Source organism: Oncorhynchus keta, chromosome 13, assembly GCF_023373465.1.
Source record: "Oncorhynchus keta strain PuntledgeMale-10-30-2019 chromosome 13, Oket_V2, whole genome shotgun sequence".
Lineage (NCBI taxonomy): Eukaryota > Metazoa > Chordata > Actinopteri > Salmoniformes > Salmonidae > Oncorhynchus > Oncorhynchus keta.
Window position 1 is genome coordinate 28,598,594 of NC_068433.1, and position 12,469 is coordinate 28,611,062.

At 48.5% G+C, this 12,469-nt stretch overlaps 1 protein-coding gene across 6 annotated transcripts in view; it reads right to left on the bottom strand.

Annotated features, from left to right (window-relative positions):
* Positions 1-12,469, bottom strand: part of LOC118388092 (ankyrin-1-like) — a 94,319-nt gene that overhangs the window by 38,507 nt on the left and 43,343 nt on the right. For all 6 annotated transcript variants that reach the window (XM_052459936.1, XM_052459931.1, XM_052459932.1 and 3 more), the window contains exons 2-4: positions 5,114-5,215; positions 681-779; positions 75-173 (exon numbers count right to left, since the gene is read on the bottom strand). In XM_052459936.1, the coding sequence (XP_052315896.1) occupies positions 75-173; positions 681-779; positions 5,114-5,215 (300 nt within the window). The remainder of the gene's footprint in view (positions 1-74; positions 174-680; positions 780-5,113; positions 5,216-12,469) is intronic.

Genomic DNA, 12,469 nt, shown 5'->3' on the forward strand with positions numbered 1-12,469 from the left:
ACAAATATACATGCACACAAACACCCCCCTCCCAGGTAACAGTAATGTGCAGTATAATGTCCCAGATGACTCACCTGTGACTGGGAATTGACATTGGCTCCATAGTTGACGAGCTCAGCCACCACTCTCTCCTGGCCTGCCAACGCAGCGATATGGAGGGCAGTGTTCCCTTTCTGGAGGTGACAGACACACATACACAAACATTGTTTCAATAAGGTTGTGAATGACTGGCATTAGTGCCACATTAAACAAGGCTGGAGTGGCATGACACAGGAACACAGGGAGCTACACACACACACACACACACACACACACACACATACACACAAACACACACACATACACACACACACAGGGAGCAGAGAGCAGCCTAATAACCAAAATCTCTATTTAAAAAGCTTAATTAACGAAACACAGCTCAGAAATAGTGAGTTATGACTTATTAGATAGATATGTGTTAAATTAAACTAGATATATGTTTACAGGCCAATCAAATGAGCATGAAAAAGCATGTGTTTAAGCTTATAATCCATGTGGTGGATCCGGTCTGTAAACAGCCTGTTATATAGCTCGCTGGTGAATATCTCAATCAGAAGTCAGAGGTAGGTGCTATGCATCTGTTCTGTGGTACAGTATGTGAGTGGAGTCCTGGTAAGCAGTGAGCAGTGTGTGAGTAGTACCTTAGTTGTGGTCTCCAGGACAATGCCAGCGTGTAGTAGCCCCAGGACCATCTTGACGTGGCCTTCTTTCGAGGCCAGATGCAAACCGTTGAGCCCATTCTGCAGTGACAGCAGTGGAAATCAGCAGTGACCACACAGAACCATCAGAACAAATCGTCAGCCTACAGAGTGAGCTCCAACCAAATCTGACAGCCTTTTTATCCATCTATAACATGGATTTCTGAGCAGTAGATATACAGTACTAAGAATAACAAGCAGAGAAACTCAAAACCCACAGTGGTTACAGAAGCAGCACGAAAATATTTCAGAAGATTAACAACCTTAAGACTGTTTCAGTTGGGTCTCAAAGGAAGCAGAGAGCATGGATTTATTTCAGGCTTGTCTGGGTGTACAGCTGCAGAATCAGACAGTCTAACAGTACAGTCTGTGCCTTTCTCTGCTCTGCCAGCCTGCAGTACCGTGACTGGCCACAGTCTGCAAAGCACACTGGTCCCTCTCCTGCCCTCACTCAATTCACACGGATAACACACTCACTGGGGAGACAAACACACAGGCACGCACGCGCAAACGCACACACATGCAAACAAGTGTGTGAATCACCGATGTGTTTCTGTGAGCTGGCTGGAGTCTGCTGGATTGTACATAGGGCAGGAGCAGGTTGGCAGGCTGACATGTAAAACCCTGAATCCTAGGATTTTCTAGAACAGCAGCAGTAGCACCAACTTTTAGCATAGCTGTATGCTCTACTTCAACTCCAATCCAAATTTTAACACATACAGTATACAAAACATAGACAATGTGTGTCTACATACAGACCACATACCCACATACAGTGCATTCGTAAAGTATTCAGACCCCTTGACTTTTTTGTTATGTTACAGCGTTGTTCTAAAATTGATAGTTTTTTCCCACTCATCAATCTACACACAATACCCCATAATGACAAAGCAAAAACTGATATTTAGACATTTTTGCAAATGTATTAAAAATGTAAAAACTAAATATCACATTTACATAAGAATTCAGACCCTTTACTCAGTACTTTGTCGAAGCACCTTCGGCAGTGATTACAGCTTTAAGTCTTCATGGGTATGACACTACAAGTTTGGCGTACCTATATTTGGGGAGTTCTCCCATTCTTCTCTGCAGATCCTCTCAAGCTCTGTCAGGTTGGATGGGGAGTATTGCTGCACAGCTATTTTCAGGTCTCTCCAGAGATATTATTGTAGATCGGGTTCATGTCCGGGCTCTGGCTGGGCCACTTAAGGACATACAGAGACTTGTCCCGAAGCCACTCCAGCGTTGTCTTGACTGTGTGCTTATGGTCGTTGTCCTGTTGGTAAGTAAACCTTTGCCCCAGTCTGAGGTAGGCTTTCATCAAGGATCTCTTTGTATTTTGATCCGTTCATCTGTCCCTCAATCCTGACTAGTCTCCCAGTCCCTGCCGCTGAAAAGGAAAGCATCCACCACCATGCTTCACCGTCGGGATGGTGCCAAGTTTCTTCCAGATGTGACGCTTGGCATTCATGCCAAAGAGTTCAATCTTGGTCTCATCAGACCAGACAAGCTTGTTTCTCATGGTCTGAGATTCCTTTAGGTGCCTTTTGGCAAATTCCAAGCAGGCCGTCACATGCTTTTTACTGAGGAGTGGCTTCCTTCTGGCCTCTCTACCATAAAGGCTTGATTGTTGGGGTGCTGCGGAGATGGCTGTCCTTCTGGATGGTCCTCCCATCTCCACAGAGGAAGTCTGGAGCTCGGTCAGAGTGACTATCGTGTTCTTGGTCACCTCCCTGACCAAGGCCCTTCTCCGCCAATTGCTCTATAAAGAGTCTTGGTGGTTCCAAACTTCTTCCATTTAAGAATGATGGAGGCTACAGTGTTCTTGGGGACCTTCAATGCTGCAGAAATGTTTTGGTACATTTCCCCAGATCTGTGCCTCGACACAATCCTGTCTTGGAGCTCTATGGACAATTCCTTCGATCTCATGGCTTGGTTTTTGCTCGGACATGCACTTTCAACTGGGACCTTATATAGACAGGTGTGTGCCTTCCCACATCGTGTCCAATCAATTGAATTTACCACAGGGGGACTCCAATGAAGTTGTAGAAATGGTCACGATCGTCGTAATGATCGGACCAAGGCGCAGCGTGAGTATAGTTCCACATATTTTTAATCTCCGTGAAACAAACAAACCAATAAAGAAACAACAAAATGTGAAGTCATGACAACAGGCAACTAAACACAAACAATATCCCACAAAACACAGGTGGGGAAATGGCTACCTAAAAATGATCTCCAATCAGAGGCAAAGATAAACAACTGCCTCTAATTGGGAACCATATTAGCACCAACATAGAAATAGACATACTAGAACACCCCCTAGTCACGCCCTGACCTACTACCTCCCCCCCAAACGTGCGAAATCTGTCTTCTACACTGAAGCCAAATAGGGAGGGTAGGGGGGGGGTGATTAGTGTCGGTGGCGGCTCCGGTGCAGGTCATAGCCCCTGCCCAGACCCCGGACCTGGCCATGGCGCCGGGCTGAACACCGTGCCTGGATTGGTCATCGGCGCAAAGGAAGGCTCCGGCCATGGAGCTGGACTGGACGCCGTGCCTGGACTGGGCACCGGCGCAGAGGAAGGCTCCTGCCCTGGAGCGGGACTGGACACCGTGCCTGGACTGGGCAATGGCGCAGAGGAGTGCTCCTGCCCTGGAGCGGGACTGGACGCCGTGCATGGACTGGAAACCGGCGCAGAGGAAGGCTCCTGCCCTGGAGCGGGACTTGACACCGTGCCTGGACTGGGCATCGGCGCAGAGGAAGGCTCCGGCCATGGAGCGGGACTGGACACCGTGCTTGGACTGGAAACCGGCGCAGAGGAAGGCTCCTGCCCTGGAGCGGGACTGGACACCGTGCTTGGACTGGAAACTGGAGCAGAGGAAGGCTCCTGCCCTGGAGCGGGACTGGACGCCGTGCTTCGACTGGAAACCGGCGCAGAGGAAGGCTCCTGCCCTGGAGCTGGAATGGACGCCGTGTCTGGACTGGCCACCGGCGCAGTGGAAGGCTCCCTCCCTGTAGCAGGACTGGACGCATTGCCTGGAGGTTCCAGACCGTTGACCATCACTGGAGGTTCTGGACCGTTGACCGTCGCTGGAGGTTCCGGACCGTTGACCATCGCTGGTGGTTCTGGACCGTTGACCGTCGCTGGAGGTTCCGGACCGTTGACCGTTGCTGGACTAGGGTCTGAATACTTCTGTAAATCAGGTATCTGATTTTTATCTTTAATAAATTTGCAAAACATTTCTACTTTTTTTTTTGCTTTGTCATTACGGGGTTTTGTGTGTAGATTGATGAGGGGAATTTAAAAAATATATATTTTAGAATAAGGCTGTTACATAACAGAATGTGGAAACACGGGTCTGAATAATTTCCAAAAGCATACACACATGCAGCAATGAATGCACACTAAAGCACACATCCTCATTTGTATGATAGCTCTACCTCTGATCCTAGCCTTAGCCAGTACTGGTATTATTATAGTGGCAGTATTATCTGGTGTAGAGATTGTGGAATTAGTTTTATTGTCGGCTTGGTGCCATGGTTGTTTCTGTGAATGGTGCTGAGGGGTTGCAGTAGCAGGCTGCAGGCTGTAGGCTTACAGAGTGGGCGTGCATTCCCCAAGCTGCCCTAAGTGGTTATGTGTACAAACTGAACTCCCTTCCATTCACCAAAGTACTGATGAAAAATACATAACAGATTCACTTCCACTTAAGCTAGCGTTCACTCACAAATGTAACACATCTGTATGTTCAAAACAGAAACTAAAACTACATGCTTAGCTTTTCTTTACATGTGATGTTATTTAAACATTGTGCTTCTCTCATGATGCCATCTGGATATATGGCTAATTATATATATTTCTTAATTAAGGTTGTGAATGTCTGGCATTAGTGCCACAGTAAACACGGCTGGAGTAGCATGACACAGGAACACGGGGGGCTATGTGGTGACATGGTTATACATGCGTGTGCACACACACACACACACACACACACACACACACGCGCACGCACGCACAAACACGCACGCACGCACGCACACGCAAACACACACACACACACACACACACACACACACACACACACACACACACACACACACACACACACACACACACACACACACACACACACACACACACACACACACACACACACACTGAGACAATGAACTACACGTTTATCTAGGCAAGACTTGACTGTTAATGACTGTGTTTGGCCGAAAACAAAATGTCATAAAAAAACCTAATCTATAATATCATCTTCATAGAGTCTGATTGAATAAATGTTTTACGAGACAATACATTAACTCTCTTGCCTAGAGACCCTGTGTACCAGACAGTGACCTTGGGCAGCATGAGGAATCTCTGATGTACCTGATTGGATGTGTTGATGTCTATTCTATTCTTGATGTGGTCCAGAGCCTTGTCCAGGTTCCCTGAACGGGCCGCACGGAGGAAACTGGTGGCAGCATCCGCCTGGAGGGGAAGAGAACACAATCAGACATAGACAATGACAAAGATAAAGATAGAGAGAGAGAGAGAACATTAGTCTGGTTGTACATTCCAGGGCTAACACGAGGCAAAAGAGTTCATATTAAATCAATTCTATTTTCTGAAAAAAACGAAAAACATAGGATAACAGTATAAAAGCTGCTTGGTCATCCATGATCTACAATAGTAGGTCAGAGACATTCTTCAATATCGGTCTATTTTTCGAAACTACTCAGTATTCTGCTGTCTGAGAGTCAAAAATGGCTGACAATCTAAAATTGGTGAGGCTGCCCCTCACTAGGAGTTTGGCAGCTATCCATAGCAGAGAACATGCTGTCTGACTTATAAAGCCTCTGTGAAAGTGATGTGTTCACCTCTGCCACCATGATCAGCCAAACAGGGAGATTCTAACATGGCTGCCTAATACTGTAGTCCAGAATACAGTCTCCGCCTTGAGGACAGGTATTATATAGATTCTATACAGTGCGCCTACTCACCTCCAGCCACACAGCTACAGAGGGTTTTTACATGGAACCAAAAAAGGTTATCCTATGGGAACCCTTTTGGAACCTTTTTTTCTAAGAGTGTAGAAGACATTTTCCTCTGCTCTTTGCTTCTCTTTCCCACCCATTTCTCTCTCCCTCTATACCACTCCCTTCTATCTCCTTCCTGTTTCTCCCTGCGACCCATCTCTCTGCATCCCTTTATCTACCTGCTCTCTCTCTTCCTCAGTAATGTATGGATGATGGATCCGGGCTGAGGTCTTCCCAGCATAAAACAAACACTATGCAGTATGTGTATTTTCATTCAGTCTCGGGTAATGTGTTAGATAAGATGCTATTACCAAGATATAATGTGTCCTCCCTCACACACACTTAATTTGTACAATTGAAAATCTATAAATATGTATTGCGCACACATGAGTACTGGAACATATTTCTGATATGTTTCAAATAGGAAGTAGAAATATAAACTCACCGGCCAGTTTATTAGGTAAATCACCCCGCTCATGAAAATGGATTGCTCCTACAGACAGTGAGTCACGTGGCCGTGAGCTTGCTATATAAAGCAGGCAGACAGCCATCGAAGCATTCAGTTACTGTTCGATTTAACATTAGAATGGGCAAAACAAGTGACCTAAGCGACTTGGAGCGTGGTATGATCGTTGGTGCCAGGTGCACCTAATCCAGCATCTCAGAATCAGCCTCCCTCCTGAGCTTTTTATGCACGACAACGACTAGGGTTTATCGAGAATGGTGCGACAAATAAAAAAACATCCAGTCAGTGGCAGTCCTATGGGCGGAAAGAGAGAGAGGTCGAAGGAGAATGGCAAGAATGGTGTAAGTGAAAAGGTGAGACACAAACAGACAAATAAACAGTGCAATACAACAGTGGTGTGCAGAACGGCATCTCTGAACACACAACTCGTTGATCCTTGTCATGGATGGGCTATTGTAGAAGACGATCACACTGGTTTCCACTCTCATCAGCTAAAAACAAGAAGAAGCATCTCCAGTGGGCATGCGATCACCAACACTGGACAATTCAGGAGTGGAAAAACATTGCCTGGAACATGACAGCAAGTTCAGTTTACTTGAATGGCCTGCGCAGTCCCCAGACCTCATCTCAATAGAGCATGTTTGGGATGAGAGAACGAACGGGCTGTTCACAGCAGGAAAGTACCGCCGTCCAATGTGCAGCAACTGCGTGATGCCATCGTGTCAGCATGGACCAACATCCTTGAGTAACATTTAAGACACCTTATAGAATGGCCCAAAGAATTCAGAATGTTCTGGAGGCAACGAGCGGGTCCAAACTAGGTGTACCTAATCAACTGTCCGATGAGCGTATATTGGATTCACATCTGATATGCATGATCAGTTCCACCATTAAGGCTTTTTCTATTATCTCATTCTGTCCTACAGTAACTAAGGGGTAGCCTGAGAGTTAATATGATCTACAATTGAAGATGGAAGTTTACATACACCTTTGCCAAATACATTTAAACTCAGTTTTTCACAGTTCCTGACATTAAATCCTAGTAAAAATTCCCTAACTTAGGTCAGTTAGGATCACCAATTTATTTTAAGAATGTGAAATGTCAGAATAATAGTAGAGAGAATTAATTATTTCAGCTTTTATTTCTATCATCACATTCTCAGTGGGTCAGAAGTTTACATACACTCAATTAGTATTTGGTAGCATTGTCTTTAAATTGATTATCTTGGGTCAAACCTTTTGGGTAGCCTTCCACAAGCTTCCCACAATAAGTTGGGTGAATTTTGGCCCATTCCTCCTGCCAGAGCTGGTGTAACTGAGTCAGGTTTGTAGGCCTCCTGACAGAGCTGGTGTAACTGAGTCAGGTCTGTAGGCCTCCTGACAGAGCTGGTGTAACTGAGTCAGGTCTGTAGGCCTCCTGACAGAGCTGGTGTAACTGAGTCAGGTCTGTAGGCCTCCTGACAGAGCTGGTGTAACTGAGTCAGGTCTGTAGGCCTCCTGACAGAGCTGGTGTAACTGAGTCAGGTCTGTAGGCCTCCTTACTCGAACATGCTTTTTCAGTTCTGCCCACAAATTTTCTATTGATTGAGGTCAGCGCTTTGTGATGGCCACTCCAATACCGTGACTTTGTTGTCCTTAAGCCATTTTGCAACAACTTTGGAAGTATGCTTGGGTCATTGTCCATTTGAAGACCCATTTGCGACAAAGCTTTAACTTCCTGTCATGCCCGTCGTTTAAATAAGTGGACCAAGGCGCAGCGTGAGTAGAGTTCCACATATTTATTATAGTGAACTTCCAAACAACAACAAAGATTAACGAACGTGCAAATACGTAGCACACATACGCATGAACTCTAAACAATATCCCACATCGCAGGTGGGAAAAGGAACACACTAAGTATGATCCCCAATTAGAGGCAATGATATTCAGCTGCCTCCAATTGGGAACCATACTCACACACCAACATAGAACTAAAATAACTAGAAAACCCCCTAGTCACGCTCTGACCTATTACACCATAGAGAATCCAGAGTGCTCTCTATGGTCAGGGCGTGACACTTCCTGACTGATGTCTTGAGATGTTGCTTTAATATATCAACATAATTTTCCTCCCTCATTATGCCATCTGTTTTGTGAAGTGCACCAGTCCCTCCTGCAGCAATGCACACCCACAACATGATGCTGCCACCCCCGTGCTTCACGGTTGGGATGATGTTCTTCGGCTTGCAAGCCTCCCCCTTTTTCCTCCGAACATAACGATGGTCATTATGGCCAAACAGTTCGATTTTTGAGGACATTTCTCCAAAAAGTACTATCTTTGTCCCCACGTGCAGTTGCAAACTGTAGTCTGGCTTTTTTATGACGGTTTTGGAGCAGTGGCTTCTTCCTTGCTGAGCTGCCTTTCAGGTTATGTCAAAATAGGACTTGTTTTACTGTGGCTATAGATACTTTTGTACCTGTTTCCTCCAGCATCTTCACAAGGTCCTTTGCTGTTGTTCTGGGATTGATTTGCACTTTTCACACCAAAGTACGTTCATCTTTACGAGACAGAATGCGTCTCTTTCCTGAGCAGTATGATGGCTGCATGGTCCCACGGTGTTCTGGCGTCTGGGAATTGCTCCCAAGGATGAACCAGACTTGTGGAGGTCAATTTGTTGTTCTGAGGTCTTGACTGATTTCTTTTGATTTTCCCATGATGTCAAATAAAGAGGCACTGAGTTTGAAGGTAGGCCTTGAAATACATCCACAGGTATACATCCAATCGACTCAAATGATGTCAATTAGCCTATCAGAAGCTTCTAAAGCCTTGACATAATTTTCTGGAATTTTCCAAGCTGTTTAAAGGCACAGTCAACTTAGTGTATGTAAACTTCTGACCCACTGGAATTGTGATTCAATGAATTATAAGTGAAATAATCTGTCTGTAAACCATTTTTGGAAAAATTACTTGTGTCATGCACAAAGTAGATGTGCTAACCAACTTGTCAAAACTATAGATTGTTAACAAGACATTTATGAATTCGTTGAAAAACTAGTTTTAATGACTCCAACCTAAGTGTACTTCTGACTTCAATTGTATGCTTTTTTAACACCTTGTCATCTTAGACCTCACCCTCTGTTCTGTGAGTTTACGGAGGACATTTGGAAGACTTATGTCACAGAGTCAAGGTTCCCCTGTAACAAACCAGTATTATACTACCAGTAGTGTCACGAGTGGCGCTCGGCGGTCGTCGTCACCGGCCTATTAGCTGCCACTGATTGTCTTTCCTCTCCCTCCTTGTATGTTGATTGGTAGCACCTGTTTATATATGATTAGTTTGTCTTTATTAGACAGCCGGCCCGCCTGGTTGTTGTGCGGGATTATTTCAGTGTAACCTTCGGCTCTGTTGTAGAGGTACGTGTTAGTGCCTGGTCGTGACTTTTCCGTTGTACATTCTCATTCCCTGTGTTTGGGGCCGTTACTATTGTGAGCACCCTGTGGTGCGTTGGTGCTATTAAAGACGCACAGCTTTGCACTCACTGTCTCCTGCGTTTGACTCCACACACCTACGACACCTGAAGCATTACAGAATCCCGCACCTAAATCAAATTGAATGGAGTCAGCAGGAGCAGCAGCCAACCCTCTCCCATCGATGGAGGAACGGGTTCTCCACCACACCACCGTTCTCCATCGGATCGGATCCGCGATGGATCAAGTGATGGAGAGAATGGACCGATGTGAGAGGAGTGGTCTCCTCTCTCCACCTTCGGCACCCCGGCCCGGACTCCCCATCACTCGACTCCAGCACCCTCCGTCTGACGCTACCGAGGGCTTATGATGGAGCGGCGGCGGGTTGCCAGGGGTTTCTGCTTCAGCTGGAGCTATACCTGGCCACCGTTAGACCCACTCCCTCAGGAGCGGAGAGGGTGAGTGTCCTCATCTCCTGCCTCACGGGTCGTGCTCTGGAGTGGGCGAACGCAGTCTGGAATGGCCCAGACTCAGCGCGGGAGCACTATCCAGAGTTTTCCTGCCGCTTCCGTGCCGTGTTTGATCACCCTCTAGACGGCCGAGCGGTGGGAGAACAACTTTTTCATCTCAGGCAGGAGAGGAGGAGCGCCCAGGATTACGCGCTGGAATTCCGGACCTTGGCAGCCGGATCTGGGTGGAACGACAGGGCCCTTATGGACCACTACAGGTGTAGTCTCCGAGAGGACGTCCGCCGGGAGTTAGCGTGTCGGGACACCACTCTGTCACTGGATCAGCTGATTGACATGTCCATTCGACTGGACAATCTGCTGGCTGCCCGCGGGCGTTCAGAGAGGGTCCTGTGCGTTCCACCACCCAGCCCTTCCGCTCCCATTCCGATGGAGTTGGGAGGGGCTGCGCCGAGGGGTACCGGAGGAGGAGGCCTTCCCTGCACCAACTGTGGTCGGAGAGGACACACGTCTGATCGGTGCTGGGGGGGTCCGTCTGGGAGTAGACTATACGTCAAGGCTGAGAAATGCGTGTTCTCTAAACGAGCTGTCTCTTTTCTGGGATATCGCATTTCCACCTCTGGGGTAGTGATGGAGGGTGACCGCATTAGGGCCGTGCGTAATTGGCCGACTCCAACCACGGTAAAGGAGGTGCAGCGGTTTTTGGGTTTTGCCAACTACTACCGGAGGTTTATCCGGGGTTTTGGCCAGATAGCGGCTCCCATTACCTCACTGCTGAAGGGGGGCCCGGTGCGGTTGCAGTGGTCAGCAGAGGCGAACGGAGCGTTCAACAAGTTGAAGGCGCTGTTCACTGATGCGCCCGTGTTGGCGCATCCGGACCCCTCTCTAGCATTCATAGTGGAGGTGGACGCGTCCGAGGCTGGGGTGGGTGCCGTGCTATCGCAGCGCTCGGGTACGCCGCCAAAACTCCGCCCCTGCGCTTTCTTCTCAAGGAAGCTCAGCCCAGCGGAGCGTAACTATGATGTGGGGGACCGGGAGTTGCTAGCGGTGGTTAGAGCTCTGAAGGTGTGGAGACACTGGCTTGAGGGGGCTAAGCACCCTTTTCTCGTCTGGACCGACCACCAGAACCTGGAGTACATTCGGGCAGCTAGGAGACTTAACCCACGTCAGGCAAGGTGGGCCATATTCTTCACCCGGTTCCGGTTTACTTTGTCTTATAGACCGGGCTCCCAGAACGTAAAGGCTGATGCACTGTCCCGCCTTTACGACGCGGAGGATGGGTCCACCGAACCTGCTCCCATCCTTCCCGCCTCTAAGCTGGTAGCACCAGTGGTATGGGAGGTGGACTCGGATATCGAGCGGGCCTTACGGGCTGAACCCGCGCCTCCTCAGTGTCCAGCGGGGCGAAGGTACGTGCCGCTTGGTGTTCGGGACAAGCTGATTCGGTGGGCTCATGTCCTACCCTCCTCGGGTCACCCTGGGGTGACGAGGACAGTGGGGAGCCTTCAGGGGAGGTATTGGTGGCCTACTTTGGCGAAGGACGTTAAGGGTTATGTCTCCTCCTGTTCAGTGTGCGCTCAGAGTAAGGCTCCTAGGCACCTTCCTAGAGGGAAGTTACAACCCCTCCCCGTTCCACAGCGGCCATGGTCACATCTGTCCATAGATTTCCTGACCGATCTTCCGCCGTCTCAGGGTAACACCACGGTTCTAGTGATTGTGGATCGGTTCTCTAGGTCCTGCCGTCTCCTCCCGTTGCCCGGTATCCCTACAGCCCTACAGACTGCGGAGGCGTTATTCACCCATGTCTTTCGGCACTACGGGGTGCCGGAGGATATCGTTTCTGATCGGGGCCCCCAATTCACGTCTCGGGTATGGAGAGCGTTCATGGAACGCTTGGGGGTCTCTGTCAGCCTGACCTCCGGTTATCACCCCGAGAGTAATGGGCAGGTGGAGAGAGTGAACCAGGAGGTGGGTAGGTTTCTGCGGTCGTATTGCCAGGATCGGCCAGGGGAGTGGGCACGCTACATTCCCTGGGCTGAAATGGCTCAGAACTCACTACGCCACTCCTCTACTAACGTGTCCCCTTTTCAGTGTGTGTTGGGGTACCAGCCGGTCCTGGCACCATGGCATCCGAGCCAGACCGAGGCTCCTGCGGTGGAGGAATGGGTACAGCGCTCCAAGGAGACCTGGAGGGCCGTCCAGGAATCTCTACAACAAGCGAGTGGACGGCAGAAGAGGAGTGCTGACCGCCACCGCAGTGAGGCCCCCGTGTTTGTACCGGGGGACAGGGTCTGGCTCTCGACCCGAAACCTACCTCTCCGCTTG